The sequence below is a fragment of the Petaurus breviceps genome, unplaced genomic scaffold (genome assembly GCF_028583685.1).
Source record: "Petaurus breviceps papuanus isolate PSGF00001 unplaced genomic scaffold, PetGlider_PUasm1.0 37, whole genome shotgun sequence".
NCBI lineage: Eukaryota > Metazoa > Chordata > Mammalia > Diprotodontia > Petauridae > Petaurus > Petaurus breviceps.
Genome location: NW_027186296.1, coordinates 77,420,566 through 77,441,359, shown reverse-complemented (window position 1 = coordinate 77,441,359; position 20,794 = coordinate 77,420,566). Strand labels below are relative to the sequence as shown.

The 20,794-nt window shown below is 39.0% G+C and overlaps 1 protein-coding gene across 7 annotated transcripts in view; it reads right to left on the bottom strand.

Annotated features, from left to right (window-relative positions):
• Nucleotides 1-20,794, bottom strand: part of GBF1 (golgi brefeldin A resistant guanine nucleotide exchange factor 1) — a 141,100-nt gene that overhangs the window by 107,398 nt on the left and 12,908 nt on the right. For all 7 annotated transcript variants that reach the window (XM_069098817.1, XM_069098819.1, XM_069098818.1 and 4 more), the window contains exons 2-3: nucleotides 12,773-12,878; nucleotides 9,095-9,161 (exon numbers count right to left, since the gene is read on the bottom strand). In XM_069098817.1, the coding sequence (XP_068954918.1) occupies nucleotides 9,095-9,161; nucleotides 12,773-12,868 (163 nt within the window). In that variant the 5' untranslated portion in view covers nucleotides 12,869-12,878. The remainder of the gene's footprint in view (nucleotides 1-9,094; nucleotides 9,162-12,772; nucleotides 12,879-20,794) is intronic.

Genomic DNA, 20,794 nt, shown 5'->3' with positions numbered 1-20,794 from the left:
GATGATAGTTGAATTCACTGGAGCTAATGAGATCACCAAGTGAAATAGTGAGGGTCCAAGACAGAGACTTGGGGGTTGTTAGTCCAGGTAGGACCTGAATTAAGATCTAGCAAAGACTTAGAGGGAATGGTCAGACAAGTAGGGAGAAAAAGAGTTTCATTAAAACCTAGAGAGAAAAGAGAAAATCAAGGAGAAGAAGATGACTGACCATGTCAAAGGCTGCAAAAGAAGTCAAGAAAAAAGTGCATTAGATTTGACAATTAAGATATCACTGATAACTTTGGAAAGAGTATTTTCAGTTAAATTATGACATCAGAAGCCAGATTACAGGGAGTTAAGAAGAGAGTGAGAAGAAAAGAAGCAGAGCAATTGTATATAGCCTTCTCAAGAAATTTAGCCACAAAAGGGAAGAGATAAAGGACGATAACTAGTAAGGATAGAGAGATCAAAAGATTTTTTTTTTGAGGATGGTGGAGACATGCTTGTAGACAATAGGGAAATAATAAACAGGGAGTAACTGAAGATTAGTCAGAGAGTAGGGATGATAGAGGAGGCAATCTGCTGGAGAAAAAGTTGGAAGGAATGAGGTCACTTCTGTTGTAGAAAAGGTTTGTCTTGGCAAGTGTAATGTAATGCCAAGGAAAGGCAACTTCCCAAGGTTCAAAATACCAGCATAGGTGCTCTCCATTTTATTCAGTGACAAACCAAGAACAGAGAAGATCAAAACATGACATCATTCAAAATACAGCATTTACTAAGTGTGATTAAATAATCTCCAAGTACTACCCCACCCCAGGACCTTCCATTCATTCAATCAATTACAAAGTCCCTGTTCTAAATACTACTCCACCCCTAGGCTGTACCTTCATTTGGTCCATCACAAAACCCCTCTTCTCAAATGGAGATTAGTTTCCAAACATAAGTAAAGTACATTCATTTGTTCAACCATAGAACACAAAAAGGTCAAAAGTTCCCCACCCCTGGATCACAATTGAATCTACCCCAGAGTTACATCAAGTTTAAGCACAGCACTTAATACCCAAATGGAGGTCTTTTCTTCATCTTGACAGAGGCAAGTCCTCAGCAATTTTAGTTCCTGGGGAGACAAGGCTTAGCAAGGCCACAAGATACATTGCCAGTCCCTTCATTAATTCATCCTCTGTCTGTAGAACAGTCCTAGAACCCCTGAAAACATTAGCAAAACCATCTCCCAGGATTTCTGTAAACATACAACAAGAAAATCCTTCTTCAGGGCTTCTGAACAGAAAGGTTCCCAGACCCCTGCAACAACAGCACTGTCCTTCACCAGTGGACAGTATTCACTCTCTGTCTGCAGGACAGTCTCAGGAGCTCTTAGCCAACAGCCAGGTTCCAGGACTTCTTCAACAAAAGGACTGTCTTTCACCAGTGGACAAATCTGGCAAAACAACATCAAAAAAGACAGACAAAGTACCAGCAAAACAGCCATGTCTCCTCAGTCCTTGGAAGCTCAGGGGGCAGGTCTCAAAAGTCCAGGGCAATTCAAAGTGGCCCCCAGCAATTCTCTCAGTCTCTCTCTGCCTCCACAAGGTGCTGCTTCCAAAAAGTTCTTCTGCCTCTCTCTTGTCTCTCCAAATGTCACCAGCTCCTCCCAGTTCTCTCTTTTCAAGTCAACAAGTCCATCCCACAGGTGGGATTAACAAGCTCTGGGTTTTAACACAATCAGTTTGAAAACCAAGCCAATACAGGGGGAACTTTATATCCCATTACTATCACAGCAAGGAAAAGGGCCATCTCTTCAAGGGTAAGGGAGGAGAAAGTGGGAGAAGGTATCTTAGTGATGAGAGACGAAGAGTAGGAAGGGAAAAGAGTTAGGTCTCAATGAATGGGTTCAATTTTTCAGTGAAATAAGAGAAAAGTTTTCACATGAGAGGTATGAATGAATAAGGATGAAAGTGTTTGTAAAATGGCTATAAGCAGATAGTTACTAGGATTATGAGTCAGTTAGGGAGGTATATTGGTATATAGGGAGGTATATTGGCTTGACACAGTGAGGACCTGGTTGAAATTATATAACATGAATTTATAGTAGGCTCAGTCTGCACGGATTTGAGACTTTTCCATCTTCTTTCAGCAACAAGTAAGTAAAATCGAAGACAGCAGATGATAGGTATGATCCAAGGTTGAGGCCTGGAAAGTCAAGATATTCAATGGGACAAGGGAGTAGGAAATTCAAGAGAAGAATAGAGTGTAGAATGGAACTGGTACTGGTTCACCAAGAAGTCAAGATGGGAAAGTTAAGAGAGGGTTGCCAGCGCAGGGGCAATAACCTGGGAAAGAACTGAGGAGCAGAAAGATTGAAGGGCATGATCATGGTGACAAAAAAGTTTTAAGGCTTCATGGCAAAGTGGAAGGCAGAATGACAACAGTCTGACTAAAAAGGAAATTCAGAGTTCATGAACATAGAAGTGGTGCATTTGTAAGTGACCCCAAGATCAACGGTATGACAATTTCTGTGTGTAGCTGTAGTGGGGTGGAAGGGTACATCATGCAAGATGGACTACTTCTACACCATTCAAATAAATATGCAAAGTCTCTTGACAATGACCACTGAAATCTCTTTTTTCCAATTCCTTGTCTCCCTGGAGGAACAAAACAAACATCAGATAGGAAGTATACTCCCAATAGTTTCATTTCAAACTTAAAGCTTGAATCTAAGAGGCTTAGGCCAGGTGGTAAATTATATAAATTATATAATCCTCCCCAACCTGATTTTCAGATTCTATTTAAACACATTCTACTAACCTCTAGAGGTTAGACAGACTTAAACCTCCTGGTTCTGCATCCACAAACTCAAAATTGACACTGACACACAGGTGTGTTTGCCCAGGATAAATCATATTTAAATAAACTACTGACACATATATGTCCTCGAGGCACCTGCTTTTCTCTCCTGCACTAAAATACAGAGTCCTGCTATGCAGGTGAGTTGGGTAAAAAAAATGCCTATTTCCTCAAATTATTCTGCACATCATCAAATAGCTTTGGGAAAGACTGTTATTACTTTCGGGTCAAAGCTGCTTTGCTTGGAGAAATCAAGACAAACAATCAATACAAATTTGAGCTCCTTTTGAGGAGGAGGCAGATCTCTGTCATTCATAGACTATTTTCTATGAAGGAAAAAGGGTCTCACTCCCTGAAAAGCGGATGTGAATTAATTTTGGGGTGACTCTGGACTGTACCTCTGAAATAGGAAGAATCTTTAGGAGTCAGACTGACCTATGCAAACCCCTTGAAAAATGAATATATTCAAGCATTAGATTAGTTCCAGGGTTGAAACAGGGATTTGATCAGGGACCCAAACAATAATTTTATTCAGAAACAGGAGCAAAATCCACAATATGCCTTCAAACCACCCTAGTCTCCCATAAATCATCTGAGGTAACAGAAGAACAAGGGACTCTACATCATATTACACCCTTGGAGCTAAGCCAACACCAAGTAAAGGGTAGAAGGGTGAAAGAGAAAGACAAAACATCCATGCAATTCCCCTTCTATGGGTTTTCCCTACTAGATATTGCTCTGAAGGGCCAGAATACTCTATTATCAACTGTTACCTATACCCTGTTATACTCCAAAAGTACCATCCTAGTGGCTCTTGCCTCAGCCCTGGGCCTACAGTCTTATACATCGGCCCCAATAACAATCAGGAGGCACACAGAGTATCATGCTTCCCATTCTGTTCCTCTAGGACTTATTCTTTAGATTAGCAAACATTTGAGCTTCTAACTCCAAAAGTAGACTCACTGGCTCACTAAAAAAAGAATCCCTGTTTAGTGATCTAGGCCAGAGGTCAGTGAAAGAGCTCTACCAGAGGGCAGAGTCAGAGTATCAAGAACCAAATATTAGCAGGTACACTGAACATATTCAACTACCAGAAATCACTGCTTCCCTCCCTGTGCCCATGGATTCTGAGCCCTCACAGATTCAGAAAGCCTGGGAATTAAAAAAAATAATAATAATCAAAAACCACAGATCATATAGAATGGCAGTCTTCCTTCTAGCCTGTCTATATGTGTTAGGTCTGAAACCAAGGAAAGCATTAGGCATCCTACTTTCTCAAAAACCATAGATTCTATCTATGGCCTTAGTGTGACAGGGGGCAACTCTAACAAGAGGAGCTCAAAAGGACACAATAGGCCACCTAGTGGGATGAGAATACCTTCTTGAAATTTGTGCCCATGACTGGACTTTAGGAGAAGGAGGCTGGCAGCGGTGACCCTTCTCCTTCCAAAGCCCCACCCCAGTTAGGGCACCCCAGCACTGCAGGCACAACAGAGTTAACGGTCCACCCGCCCTGAGGAGCCCAAAGGTACTTCACTGCAACATGCCTAACATTTACATTGCCTCTCTCTGCTCATTAAACAGGTTTTGGTTAAATAATGAACAAACTGTATTACAGACTCCGATGAGAATTCCAAAATTATAAATCAACTGGGAAAGCCCAAAGGGCCAGGCAGACAGGGAGGGGGGGAGAAGGATAATATTGACTAATATAAAGGGCGCAGCTTGACAGTGGATATTCCTGCCACACCTGATCAAACATACTCTGTGGGGGGAGGGGAAGGAGAGCAGAAGAGGGGAGACAGGACAAGACGGCATGAAATTTGCATCCGGAAAAGATTAAAACAGATTCTTTGGGGATGGAGAAAATACATAATATATATTACTATAAATGCAAAACTGTACTAAAAGCTAACTCAAATGTCAAAGATTACAGCTTGAATAAATTTAAATATAAAAGCCATGTGCTTCCTTGTGTTAATGAGAGAGACATAAAAAGACAAACTGGGCCCGGAGGCTAAGCAGAGCCTCATGCTGCCTGAAAGTGGCAATGGGTTCAGAGCACAGTGGGAAAATCCAGCCAGAGGTTTCCCACTATAGCCCCAGGATCTGCAGACAAACATCATGAATTCATTCCAGCTCCTGGCCCATAACAACATTAATTACTTCAGGACAACTATCAGACAAGACTAATGAGAAGATGATGTAGACAGAGAAAGACTTTTAAGGCCAAGTCAAGAATAAGAACTCAGCCAGTCCCTCTGCTTGTGCATGAAACAAAGCACCATCTAGGTCAACTGTACTCAGACAGGACTCTCAGGTCATGTATGGCTTTTTTCATATTAAATCTTCAGTGGTCCAAGCCTTCTAACTTTTGCATTACAATATTTTAATTTATTAGACTCTGCAGATTATACAATAACCAAACAGTTCTTTTCATTAACAGTGACTACAAACATGGTTTCAAAGTTAGAGAACTGTGGTTATCATCAATCTATGCTTTAACAATTGGTTCTTCCTCTTCCATAAGACTGGAGAAGCAAATGATACCAGTGCACCCTAAACTCTCTCCCATTCAACTACTCTGAATATTTATAAGAATAAAGAAGCAGTAACTTGCTTTGGTTTTTTGATAATATAGGATGAATTAATTTATTTTTATGCTAAATTTTTTTACTTTCTTGCTCAACTTCAGAAAGCAAGAAATCAACAAGAATTTATAGCTCAGGACCAGATCCAGACATTCAGGGATTTTGTATTGAGGGCTAAAGTACAGGTTAGCTTAGTGTGCTGAGCTTTGGAATGAAAGTACTAGAATTGTCCTTATTGCCTGAAACTAAGCAGAACACTTCTCCTGGACATGTAAGAAGTCTTGAGTCCCCTTTAATTGACTTTTTTTTTTAAGCAATTGGGGTTAAGTAACTTGCTCAAGGTTACATGGCCAGGTGTTTCTGGGTGGATGCTAAGTGTCTGAGCCCAGATTTGATCCCCCAGGTCATCCCGACACTGGGGCCGGTGCTCTTACTCACTGTGCTACCTGGCCGCCTCCCTTTAATTGACTTTCTCCAAGTTCAGAGCTCTCTTCCAGACTCTCTTATTAGCAAGCTTCCAGGGAGGCAACCCTCCTGACACTGCCAGTCAAAAAAAATCTGTTTGTTTCAGCGGAAGAAACAAAAAATTTGTCATGGTTTGTGGAATCCAAGACCACAGGGGCAGCTGACCCATAAACCTGCTTCTGTGAGCCAACAGTGTGTGGGGTCACCAACAGAACCAATTCTGCTTTCTAAAAGACCATGAAAATTAACTATTTTGGCTGCAATCTATCATTCATTTAGGCAGGTACAATATTCTAGAAACCCAAAACAACAAGGAAGCCTTGGCATAAACCAAAGTCAACAACTGTCACAGGTGCTAGCCACTGGAAGATGCTGCCACCTCCTTCCCCACTGCAATAGCCTGGCAACTCCAGCAGCATTCTTATCACCATCTGACACAACTGGCTCCCCAGAACATTTTGGTTTTCATTAGTTTCTAGGAGCAAGTAAATAGGTCTCTAATTCAAGGACAAAAAAGAAATTAGGCTGCAGACTTACAAGGGTAGTTCTTACATCAGACATATTAAACCACTGAGCTATACCACATTGTGTATGGTCCATGACCTAAAGCCCAAGTTAAGAAAGAGAAGAAATATGAACAAGATCTGGAACATATGTCAGTAATCAGACCATAGGTAAGTAGATCATAACAGAGAGTATTGCTGCAGGTAGACAAGATTCTCAGAACACAAAAAGGTAAACTGGATTGGTTCTCTAGCTTGATCACTCTGCTGCTACAGAGTACACCATCCAGTTATGTACAAACTAGGCCCCACTCATGCGGACAGTCTTTGTTCACGGCACATTCAGGTTCATTCTAAGAATGAAATTTGTTCTTTTTTCCTAGGATTATGCACATAAGTCAACTCCAACTTTCTAAAACAGCTGGATCATCTATGATATTATCTATTAGACAGAAACACAATTATAGTTTATGTATTGATATTACAAATTAACTAATTATTCTCAAAATTGTTTTTACTCGATCCTTTTTGGCTAAAATTTTCCAATAACTATAGGTCCAAAGAAATTTCTTTTGAAAAAAAAATGCTAAGACAGAGCTGCCTTCCAATAGCTTCTGTCTATCTATAATACCTTATCAGCTGGTAAAGAAATACAGATCAGAATCCTTCTCCTTTAGACTACAGGCAGGATTAGGTATGTCAGGTGCATGTACTTGGGCTAAATGGACAAAAATAATATATTCTAGTGAAAAGAGGATTTAACAAGGGGTCAGAAGATGTGAGTTTTAGTCCTATTTCTGTCATTCACTTGCTATGTATGTAATCTTGGGAAGGTCACTGAAACACAGTTTCAGTTTCTTTATCTGTGAAACAGGGATAATACTTGCTGTAATGACAGAATTATTTAAGAGTTGGAAGGGACCTCAGACCAAGAATACATTTTTTTCCCAAACAAACCATTTTAACAACTAAAAAATATAACATACATATATGCAGGAATATAAATAACACTGTCATCCAGTCCTAAGGATGGAAAGGACTTTAGAAATATTTTGTCTGACTCCCTTGCATGAATCCCTTCTATATGATTCACAACACTAGTTCATCTAGCCTTCAGATGAACACCTATTGGGACAGGAATTGATAACTTTAAAAAGCAGCCCATTTCACTGTTAATCAGCTCCAATTGCTAAAAAGATCTTTTTTTAAAATTCAAAAGTCTAATTTCTCTTCTGTGTGAGCAACCTTCAAATATTTGAGAAGATCCCTATTGCAAATCCCCTTCCAAATCTCTCTATTCCAGGCTAAACAATTCCAGTTCTTTCTATCAGTCTTCTTATGGTTCCCCATGGTCTTCAGGTCATTTGTCATACTGAACAACCTCTTCTGGATGCTTTCCAGCTAATCAATATTCTTCCTAAAATAAAGTATCTGAACTGGCCAAGGTAATCCAGATATGATCTGATCAGTGAAGAGTATATCAGATTTATAACTTCCTTTATCCTAGATACTATTCCTTTCCTATTGCAGCCTAAAAGACTTTTAGTTTTTTTGGCTACTATGAATGACTTAGGATCATAGATCTAGTGTGAAAAGAGACCTTAGAGGTCATTTAGTCCAACCTCCTCATTACAGAAGCCCAAAGATGCTAAATGATTTGCTAAGGTGAGGTAGGTAGTGAATGGCAGAGCCAGGATCAACTTTGGGTCCTGTGATTTCATGCTCAGAGCTCTTTCTCTTGTAGAGTTCCTTCCCTTAAAGACTCCTCAAGATCATACTCGTGACTCATACTGAGTTTGCAAAACACTTAAAACCCAGATCCTTTTCACATCCTATACTTGGATTAAAATAATTAACTTCACAAGCATAGAACTTTACATTCATCTTTATTAAATTTCATCTTATTCAATCGGGCCCACAATTCTAGCCCATCCCAATGTTTTTTAATCCTGGCTCCCTAATCCAACATGTTCATCAGTCCTCTCATTTTTGCATTATCTGAAAATTTAATAAGCCTTCATCCAAATTACTGATAAAAACACTGAGCAGCATAGTCATAAACAAATGAAACTACATTACAAATAGCTAAGACTTTACCTTCAATAATACTTGACAGTAATTTCTCTAGGGCAGGGGCTCAACCTTTTTGTGTATGTCCCTTTTCATGGTCCTTTGGCAGGTGGGTGAAGTCTATGGACCTTTTCTCAGAATAATGTCTTTAAATTTATAACATAAAACATATAGGATTTCAAAGGAAACCAACTATATTGAAAAACAATTATCAAAATATTTTTTTTTTAAATTCAAAGAACCCAGGTTAAAAAAATCCTGCTCTAGAAGGAAAAAAATGTCAGTTTCCGAGCAAAGATGTATACTGTATAGGTGTCCATTGAAAATCTATCTGTGTTTGTATCAAGCAATAAGTACCCAACTTCTCCTTGCAACTTCTGGCCTTTGGTGCATGCTAGCATGTGGATGGAAGATGGATATGTGTGTGTATCGTTGTGTTTTTTTTAAACAGTATAAGTAAATATTTCAAGGCGGGGAAAAGAATGGAATGAATAAACAATCAATGTTCACTAGGAGTGTGGCACTATATTCAGTACTTCAGGAGAGATATTAGACATTAGGAAGTGAAACATCTACACCAAAATGTACATATGTATTTTCTGTCTCACATAAGTAGCTCTCTTTATATAATGGGAAGCTTACCTGTTATACTATTTAATACTTCCTTTAGATGACTGAAACTATGCAGCAAGGGATCTCGTTCTTCATCCTGTAGATCACATGGAAACAAAAGTCATTATTGGATCAAAAGGGAATTATGGTGAAAAATGCATCAAGAAAGACAAGAACTAGGTGTCCTTTTCTGATCCCAATAAGAATTCCTAGTCATAAGTTTGCTTCTTTTCATAAAAGGAAAGTTAGTCACCTTTCATACCACCTCACTTGTCCTGAATAAAGAGATAGCCAAAAAATATGGGAGAGTAGGAAGGAAAAGGTTGCAAGATAGTTCTAAGAAACAGGACATTGGGGTTAAGGCTGACTAAGGAATTTTACATTGACTTCTCTATTAATAACTTTTCTTCCATTTTTAGCAACTATTTTATGAAAAGATAAATTGGTTCCTGAACCCCAAAACCCAATATAATGTCTCCCCTTCTAAAGAACTGTTAAGAGGAATTAAAGAGGTATGAATGACAGCCAAGCACTTTATTTTTAATTTCAAAACTAGGGTCATTTACAACTCTTCACTGTTCTTATCAGACCTTCAGAGAGGGCTCATACTGCTTCTGATATGGAATTATATGGGGGAATTACACATATGTGTGTGTATATATGTATATGTATATATTATATATGTGTATATATGATCAAGTTCTATGATTTCATTCATGTAAATAACTACCAGTATGGAAACCATCTTTGGTGATGCAGATCAACATCTCGTCTGCAATTTGTAGTCTTAGAGTTGCCTGGGGGGGATACAACAGTAACATCAACATACAGTTGGTCCCTTTTAATAGTAGGACATGAACCCAGGTATTCCTGCCTCTGAAGCTAACTCTCTATCTACTACATTGTGCTCCCTCTCATATAGTAAAAGTCAATATGGTATTTACTGGTTGAATTTCTCTCTTCACAGACACTATGTTATGAGGTCTTAGAATATCCAGACATATGTTTAAATAATCATAAAACAATAAAAATAATTGAGCAGTGCAATTATATAACTCCTGGCTCAAATCTAGATAAATAAGTAAAGCATTTTTGGACTATATGCTAGATATTAAGCATGAGGAACTAAGTCTTTCAAGTCAAAAGGAAGTCATTTAAGGCCTATAAAACTTAATTAGGATGCTGGCACAGTACTTCTTAACTAGCAAATGAAGGCACATTAGTATTTTCTTAATAATTATGATTATCATCCCTTACCTTTGAGTGTGTTTTATAGCTTACACAACAATTTCACTTATATTATCTCATCTGAACTTCACAATAGCACTGTGAGATAAGTAGGGCAGATATTATCATCATTTTACACATGAGAAAACTGAGGCTCAAAGATTTTAAGTGACTTCTCTAGGGTGACAGATCTAGTAAGTGAAAGAGCCAGAATGGAAATACAGGTCTTCTCACTCCAAGTTCAATACTCCTTTCACTATATAACACACTACTACCTCTTCTAAAACAAAATGTGAATATTACTAATCACCTTGACTAATATGCAAACCGAGGTTTCTGAGGTCATGATGCAGAAAACCAAACAAAACATGACAGGATCATCATGCATGACAATGGCTCTTTCTATACCACAGAAATCTGGATTACAACTCAAACTCTTTTCCTTTATCGTCTATGGGGTTGCTCTTGTCCATATGTTTTATGCCTCTTGACTCTCTCCCCTTCAATATATGCACCTATTCCCATCCTCCTAACCTAGAACCTAGTGCAGAACTTGACCAAGGTATAATAAATCTGTGGCTCTTAATCTGAGTTCCGTCCATGGCAATAGAGTCCTTATGGTTGCTGGTTCCTATATATTTGTCCTCTTCTATCTCCCTTCTCTTTTCTCTTTCATTACAGTGGGTTGAGTATATTCATTACAATAATTTCCTTGCATGCAAGCACACTCCGTTTTTGCCACCACAGTCTCTGAGGTGTGCTACAAAAAGTTTAGAAATCTCCAAATATGCCAGGGAATGAAAATAGTTTCTCTGAACAAATGAATACCACATAAGGTTCACTTTATACTCAAGCAAAAGCTTTTTCATCAGAGAAACTGTAACTGGCCTACTTTCTTTGTAGGGCTGCATTACAGATGGTCAAGACTTTACCTTTAACAGGACTTGACAGTAGGTTACAATAGGGGAAAAGAAATCTGCAAACAAAAGGTTGCAGAGCAAAGATAAATACTGCATAAATAAGCATTTATGAACCATTTTCATTTCCAGACAAATCACCAGGCACACACTCAGAATTAAGTTCATTTAGGTGAATTTGGCAGCTTAGATACAGTTACCAGGAATGACAAAATAAGTCAGTTCTTTCTTGACTTCTCATGGGTGCCATAAACAGCTCCTAAGCAACAGTCTGATCTGTGTATAAATACAAAACTTTTTGAAGCGGTTGAAAAAAATATGCTTTGGGAAAGTGAGGTGTATAAGAAGAAAAAGAACTTTCCACAGTTTAGCAGTGTTCTGACTATTGTTGTCAAAAGCAGAAGTAATATAGGCATGTTTTACTTTATGTAAGAGATGTATATATAGAAAATTTTGTGTAATTTAAATTTATGTTGAGTCAAACTTTACTTGAATTATATACCAGGGGAACTAACTACTTAAAGGAATCCTATGGCAAATTCATACTACAAAATGAAAAATCTTGCCATGATATAAAATATTCACCTCCTAGTTTATCTATTTTGTAATATTTTCACATTAACAGGTATCCTTAAAACAACGTACACACCATTCCTCAAAGAAAATTAATTGTTCACTAAGCCTCTGTCCCTTAAACAAAACTTTCCAAAATGATTCCAATGTAGAGAGTCAAAAAGAGTCTTCTTTCCCAGGTTCTGGACTACATAATCCAGAGCACTGGGATGAGCCACTCAGAGAGTATTTGAAGCTAACAGGCCAAATCTAAAGGTTAGACTGTACTAAAGCTGTCAACAAAACTCAAGGAAGAGCTCAGAAAGGTTTCTTGGGCTTGCAACCTACAGATCTGTCAGAGACAATAAGGTAAAGAGAACACAGAGAAGCTGAAAGAGTGTAGTTTTAAAGTCAGAGAGCCTGAGTTGAAATCCTTACTCAGCACCACTTACTAATATATATACTGTGAAGTGTGATTATGTGAATGTTGAAAAACAACTAGAAAAAGCAATAGAATGAGGAAATCCTTTATACCATGAATTGAAGAAGAACATATATTATTGGTTAATATGAAACTGAAAGATTCCTGAGGAAATGCTAAAGGACACCCTGAATTCTGGAAAGAGCATTTGGTTAGAAACCAACAGGCCTAAATTCTAATGCTGGTTCTGTCACATACTAACTACATAGACTTGGACAATATACTTAAACTCTGAGCCTGAATTTCTTCACCTGCAGAATGATGAAATAATGCTTGCCTACTTCATAGGGCTACTGAGAGGAATAAATTAAATAATGCATGTGAAAGCACCATAAAAAATATACACTATACAAATATAACAGAGTATTATTATTTTCTCTATTATTGGAAATCTTACTAGAAGAAACTTGCGACCCTAATTCAATGCACCAAACATTTATTAAGGGAGAGAAAATGTTTTATGAATCCCCCTAAAGCAAATCAGCAGTTAAACCATCAGAGTTTGGAATTCTACCCATTCCCCTAACTTACCACAGGGGTGTGAGTACTCCATCTGGCATTCCGTTTGATGGCCCCTACCACAATGTTAATTTCCCCCTGGATGATGTAAATACTCTTATCCACCATCCTGGCAAACCTACCAAAAAAGTGAAGAGGGAAATCTGATTAATGCATGGCCACCTGTAGCCTGTCCCTTGAGCAAGCTATTGTGTGAGGAAAGTATCAATTCATGCCCATGGGGCAAGCAGGAATTAATATTATTAAAAGTGGGATAAACATTCATTCCATTCACCAAATATTTATTAAACATCTTGTTAAATTGAAATAAATTGCTTCTAATGACCACAATCATTTTGTTTCATTCTTGAAAATTCTGGAAGCTGAGATTAAACCAATATATTTTTCTGTTGTTTTTTGAAATTGGGTCTCCATATCTTGCCCAGGATAGAAGTGTAGCACTGGCCCATTACAGGCTAGCACACTCCTGATCAGCACAGGCAGAAACATGGACCTGCTCTATTTTCTGACCTGGCTAATTCAACCCTCTTTAGGTAGTTCCCAAAGGCTCTTCATATTGGTACTAGACTTAGTGCAGGCACCCAATCAGCTTTAGCCCTATTGCAGCTCAGAACTCCCCAGCTCAAGTGATTCACCATAAGCCAACAGGTATTAACAGAAAGTGCTTCCCATAAGACATCTATATACCTAAAGCCAATTTCCAGTAGATATATTTGTTTGTTTCTGGAAATAAAGTAAGGAGTCTCAAAAGACAACCTGGTGACATCTTTGTGTCTGTGTTGATTTGTAATGTTGATTTGCTAACGACAATGATAATGCTGGTTAAAGACAATTGTTCCAACCTTCTCACTATTCTTCTTTGTCCACCCCTCAAGTAATGATGGGTCAAAGAAATGCAGAGAGACTATTAGAAGAGTGAGAGGTCTTCATAATGAAATTGCATTTATTATTTTCATTTTTTAAAAGTATCTGTACTGCCATGCCATGTAGTAGAAAGAACACTCACCTTAGAGACAAGAGACCCGAGTCCTAGTCCCAGTTCTGCTACTAACCACTTGACCTTAATGTCAGAGCTCAACCTGTCTGGTCCTTTGTTTACTCATCTGTCAAATGGAGAGGATGCACTACAACATGATCTCTAAGATACCTCCTAACTCTAACATACTGGCATTTTATGATTATAGATATAGAGTAACACAGCTCTCTTAACATTCTGAAATCTAATATGCATACAACAAGAAGGGAACTTGAGGGCTGCACTGAATGAACTAAAAGGAAGTCTCATTTGCTAGCTGCAGTAGCAAGTACCTTCAGAGCAGACTCTCTACTTGGACAGAAAACTTTGGGTCATGTGGTACCAATTTTAGGACATTTAATTTTTTATTAAAAAAATAATAATAGCACCTGACACTTCTATATTTAAGGTTCACAAAGCACTTCCTGTATATTATTTGATCCTCACAACAATCCTGAGGGATAAATGTTAAAGCTCTTATGATCCCCATATTTTAAAGGAGGAAACTAAAGCTGAGAAAAGTGATGTCCCTCACTGGACACTAAGGAAACCTCAGGTCCCCTACATCCTGACTTACACATGGTATTCTCAATGGTATGGACGTGTTCTACAGGCCATCAGCTTTGAATCCTTAGCTCAGGTTCCTACTCAAAACCTTTCCTGATCCTCAATAATTGTGTTTTCTGTTTTTAAATTACACTGGACTGACTTACCTATTGATTCCCTCTCTCCCAGTAAAATAAAAATTCCTTGAGAGAAAAAATGGTTTTTATTTTCATTTCCTCTTGGTATCCGCCAGCACCTAGAACAATGACTTCCATGTAACAAGCATTTAACAAGTGTGTTTTCAATTGGACTAAAAATAAGATAATAACTCCTAAGTCTGGCCATTTAAGTCCTACCATAATCTGGTTCTAAAATACCTTTCCAGTCTTAGTTAATATTACTCCCCCCTTCATGTAAACTATGGTAACCTTTCATAGGTGTTAATAGTTTGCAATTCTTTTGAAAATTATTTGTTCATATCCTTTGACTACTCCATTGGGGCATTGTTTTTAGTGTTATATATTTATGTTAATTCCCTGTTACTCTTATATATAATGCTGTTATCAAAAATATTTGAGAACAAGGTACCACCAGGCCTGCTGGTCCCCTGGGGCTACCTCTCGTTCCTGCCTAATCTCTACTAGTTCCTCAGCTAGCATGGTCTTAGCAGAACCCATTCAAGGACCTGGGGAGGAAAATTAATGTGGAGGCCTGAGGAACAGCAGTCTACCTGGAGTGTGTCATTTGGGACATGGGTCCCTCTGGCAATAGAAGGGTCAGTGGAGGAAGCCATACCCCCTGGGCCAGAAGCAGGGCACAGTCACCTTCTCAACTAGAAGCTCAGAATTGGCAGAGTTACCAATGCCCATAAAGGATAATGGCTGCTCCCACCTGGACACTGACATCTCCACTGCCTACCCTGTATTTCAAAGCACATAATACTAAACTATACCTCATTCTTCCTTAACACTAGGAACCTGAAATGATTGCTGGAAACCCAGAGATGAGTAAGGGGGCCAGTACCTTAGGCCTCACCCTGCTGAATCCAAGAACAGAGACTTTGACCAGGGCCTTCTCTGATCAATCCTCACCAGATCCCTGAAATCCTCATGATGTCTGTTTAAAAGTAGTTAGTGTCTTGAGTCTTGTTACCCTCTCTACTAGGTGAGGACAGATGAAACCCAAATATCCTGTATCAGACAGACAGACAGACACACACACACACACACACACACACACACACACACAAAAGTACACACATTTGATAAAGAACAGAGACTTTGATTTGGGGTCTTCCTGATCAGCTCTCACCAGATCCCTGAAATCTTCATGATGTCTGTTTGAAAGTAATTAGTATCTGGACTCTTGCTCAAACTCCTCTCCTATACCAGGTGAGAACAGAGGGAAGCCAGTATCCTGGTTTCCCCATCCCCCACCCCATTCAAAACAACAAGACAAAGACTCTGACTTGTCCATAGCCTTGACTACCATTCTCAAATTCCTGCCGTCCTCATACTCTCTCCTTCCAAGGAAGAAAAGTGTGAACAGCTGCAAGGAGAATGACTTCCTCAATGTCTAACCCTTTAAAGAAAGAAAATAGGATTCAGGTCTTCTCTTAGCCGCCCCCATTATTTCTTTGCCTTCTTCTAATTTTCATGCCTACGTTGTCATTTCAGGACAGAAACTAACTTAATAGATTGCTCCTCCTGTTGATAGGGGCAAGTCCAGAGCCTCCTGGATCTTCCTGAGAAGACTTTGGGAGGGTTGTCAAAATAACTAACCTGATGATGAGAGGCAAGGTGTATCCCTCCCTCCCCCCAATACAGCCAAAGCCTGGGCTCCCTCTCTCAATGGGCCCCTAATGTTTGCTTCTAGGGAGATGGTGTTAGACTGTCTCTCCCCTATCCATCCCCTACACAATGACTGTGGCCTGGGCCCAGAATCCATGAAGAAGATACAACCCTTGACTTTTAATGACAAGTATAAGAGACTTGCCTCCTTCTCTCCTTTGCTGTTCTCACAGAACAGGCACCATGGTGTTGGGCTTTAAGGGACATTTCAGGGGAGGCTACTGCTGAACTCCTGTGCTCTGGGGACTGAAGACATCTTGGCCCTCTGAGGGGAAAAAGGTTGGAAGTGGAGGGAAAGAAAGACTAAAATCTCCAGTCCTTCCCTCTCCAAGCCTATTCCTACTACCTCTTTGAACAGACTGATCTTCAAAAGCACAAATCAGGCTTTCTTACATTTCCCACTGAGCTCAGGTCAGGGCAAGTGGGCTCCATTGGAAGAGAGGAGGCCTCTGGATAGTCTATCATCAGGCTGTGACACCAGGTGAAGATGTCCAAGGTTCATATAGGTAGCAGGACACCCTTGGAAACACTCATGTCAGGGGAATCCTTCTGAGGAATGCCTCTTATGAAGAATGTATTAAAATGAACAATTTAAATAAAGAATTCTTCTCTTAAAAAAGAAGAGAGAGGGGGATGGCTAGGTGGCGCAGTGAATAGAACACCAGCCCTGGAGTCAGGAGGACCTGAAGTCAAATCCGGCCTCAGACACTTAACACAAAAACAAGCCATGTGACCTTGGGCAAGTCACTTAACCCCACCTGCCCTGCCTTCCCCCCCCTCCAAAAAGCAAAAAAAAAAAGAGAGAGAGAGAGAAAAAAAGGATGGGAGGAAGGAAGGAAGATCTGGGAACTCAACACCACCACCACCAATATCAGTAATATGTTCCTTCCTCATTTCTTTCTAAAGTAAGAGGGTTAGTTAGACTGGCCCGTTCTAAATCTATGATCCTAAAAGTCCTTATCTCCATTCAAGATCTAGCTCAGGAACCACCTCCCTTGTAAAGCTTCCCTGACTTTCCCACAATGAAAGTGTTCTCCTACTTCAACTTTTACTAGACTACTTTGTGTTTATCACTACTACCTTTGTTTGTGTGTTTGGTGTATCTCTATTTCCACCTACAGAATATAAGCTCCTTAAGTACTGGGTATTTTTATCATTTTATCTTCAGCTCCTTATATAGAGTAGGTACATAATAAATCTCTGAAGTAAAGTGAATATAACCAGCAACAGAGAGGGTGTGTAGGGATGTGGGAGTGTACAAGCACCCAACTAACTTTGTAGAGGTTAAACACCCCATGATTGAACACTAGATAATAACTTTGAGGGGGTTAAAATATGTGTTAATGGAAGGACTACTCACATTTATGAATTATGAATCTTTAAAATAATGGGTCCCTTGGGACGGCCAGGTGGCTCAGCGAGTAAGAGCACCAGCTCCAGTATCGGGATGACCTGGATTGAATCCTGGGCTCAGATACTCAGCACCACACCCAGAAATAACTGGCCGTGTAACCTTGAGCAAGTTACTTAACCCCGATTGCTTAAAAAAAAATAAAATAATGGGTCTCTCCCAAAGATGAATCAAATCAATTAATCAATAAGCTTTTATTAAGTGCTTATTATTAAACAGGAACTAGGAATACAAAAACAAAAATGAACTCAAGGAGCTTACATTCTATTAGAGGAGATAACTTATACCTATAAAAACATACACAAAATAAATACAAAGTATTTTTGCTGGAGAGGGCAGTAATAGAGGGCAGGGGGTGGGGGGAGGTGGAAATCAGGAAAGGCTTCATGTAGAAGGTAGCCTGAGATGAGTTTTGAGGAAAACAAGGGCTTCTAAAAGGTGAAGGTGAGAAGGGAGTATGTGTCAGACACTGAGGACAGCCTGTGCAAAGGCACAGAGATGAGAAAAAGAGCATTTTATGTGAGGAACAATAAGAAAGATTCCATTGCTGGGCATATACCCAAAGGAAGTCACAGATAAAAGGAAATGTTTATAGCAGAACTTTTTTGATAGCAAAGCACTGCAAACAAAGTGGATATGTGTTAATTGAGAACAAGTTGGCACAAGAATGTAATGCAATAATATTATCGCACCAGAAGAAATGATGAATATGAAGAATCAGAGCAGGAAGGTTAAGATACATGAACTGATGCAAAAATAAGTAGAATTCGGAAAATAATATACATGATAGTTACAACAATGTAAATGAAAGAACACAACAAACAACAACAGCAAAAAGCTTTCATAAAGCTGAACACTATGTCATTATAATGGCCAAGCCTGGCCAGAAGATGCACTACTTTCCCTTCAACAGAGGAAGGTGAACTATGACAGGTGTGGAACACTGCAGATACTCTCCAGACTAAATTAATGTGTTGGTTATTTTGCTAAATTGCTTTTTTTTTCTTCCTTTGCATATTAAAAAGGATGGTAGGAGAAGGTAAAGGAATATATTCAAAAATAAAGGTAATATAAAAACAAAAGAAATCAATCAAAATTTAAACTTAAAGAAATAAAAATAACAGGTCCCTGAATCAGTAATTATTTTTTATAAAGACAGAAAATCTTTATACAAAGATTGTCCTTTCACCCAACAAAAAAGATGAAGAAACAGACCAAAGAACAGGAGCAAAAAAAATGTATGCCTTTCTCCACCTCACCAAGTCACATGTGTATTCAATATCTGTTTAAAAAGAAAATTTTTAGAGAAAATCTTCGCCAACAAATCTCCACAGACTGACCATTCTCATACCCCCACTTCTGCATTTTATACATACTATTGTTCTTCTCACCTAAGAAATAGGCACAAATCTCAGTTATAAGAGCCTCAAAATTGTCCCTCCACCTTCTTCTCTTTGATCAGCTAATCTGCAGTCACCTATCTTTCCTCATTCTCTTTATATAGCATTTCCATGTTCTACAGAGTATTTCTTCTATAGGTGATTTTTTTTCTCCTTCCACAGGTTATTTCTTCAAGCACTTAACACAGTCCTTAGCACACAGGAAATGCTTAACAAAACCTTTTTGACTGATTTCATGTCATCAATTTTCAATTATTTATTTGTGCCTATATAACTTTTTCCCCATGGCTATATATTGTTTTTTGGTCAATACTCTTATAAAATATTTATTTTGCATGGACTTCCCCATTAGAGTTTAATTATTTGAAAATAGTGCCTGTGTCATCACTTCCTTTTGTATCTCTCCCAGTTCTTTGTACAGAGCTGTTCTCAAAGATAGAGCTCAAGCTTAAGTTCCTTCTGACTGAAGAAATGGTGGCAGAAGCAAGATGGGTTTTTTTGTCCTGGGTCAGACCACTATGAGAGTACTAAATGTCCCCAACCTAAACTGTCCTTGAGATCCTGGAATAACACAACATTCAACACAACAAGAAAGACACAGAAGACTAGCCTGTGTGTGACCACAAGCACACAAGGGAAAAAAAAAAACCTTGGCTAAGACATTCTTCACAGAAGTACAGTCTGGCCCTAAAGTCAAGTCCAAAGTCAAGAAATATGCTTAGCAATCAAAAAAGTTTCTCTCCATAAAGAGGTATCACGGTAACAGAAGCACTCAAGATACAAATCCAAAAGAAGAGAATGATTCCAAAATATCTATTAGCAAAACCTCAAAGAAAAATATAGGTTGGGTAAAAATTCAACCAGAATTCCTAGAAGAGCTAAAGTAAGTTTGTTCCTTTTTTTAAAAAAGCAGCTAAAAAATGACTTTAAAAACCAAATAAAAGGGGGCAGCTAGGTGGCACAGTGAGTAGAGTGTTGGCCCCGGAGTCAGGGGGACCTGAGTTCAGATCTGACCTCAGACACTTCACACACACACACACACACACACACACACACACACACAAAACCTAGCTGTGTGACCTTGGACAAGTTACTTAACCCCAATTGCCCCCCCCCAAAAAGGCAAAAACAAAAACCAAATAAAAGATGTCAAAGCATCAAGAATAGTATAGCAAGCTCCTTCTCTCCCAAAAGTTCTCCCAAAAGATCTAGAAAACATACCAGATTGAATCTTGATGGGGAAATTCAAGAGAAAGTCACAGAAAGTCAATTTTCTAGCCCAGGTTGACCTGGCAAAACTAAGAGGTCTATGGACAATCAGGGTTAGAGTCTAGCCAGAAGCATACCATGTATGGAACACTCCAGTAACCAAGCAAAATTTGTGCATCAGAGCAAGAGGAGGTCCTAGAATCAGTGCCAACTGGAAACTTTATTACCTACTACCAAGTTCCAGGTCACTAATTCAGAGTGTACAAAGAAAGATACCTGTACCCAGGGGTGGCATTTTGTAGGCCCTGGTAAGTAAGTACACAGAGAAAGAGCAGATTCAGAAGCAAGCAACAAAAGTGTGGTTTGTATCCTAGAAGCAGAGCATCAGGGTCTCAGCTCCTGCTTCTAGCCCAGTCTGAATCCTACAAAGGAATAACCAGGGCAGGAAATCCAGACCAAAGGGGAACCTACAATTGTGTCAATTTGTGTCTCCTTTACCAAGCTGCTGACTCATTTTTCATGATTTTCTTGTATCACTCTCATTTCTCTTCCCAATTGTTCCTCTACCTCTCTTACTTGATTTTCAAAATCCTTTTTGAGCTT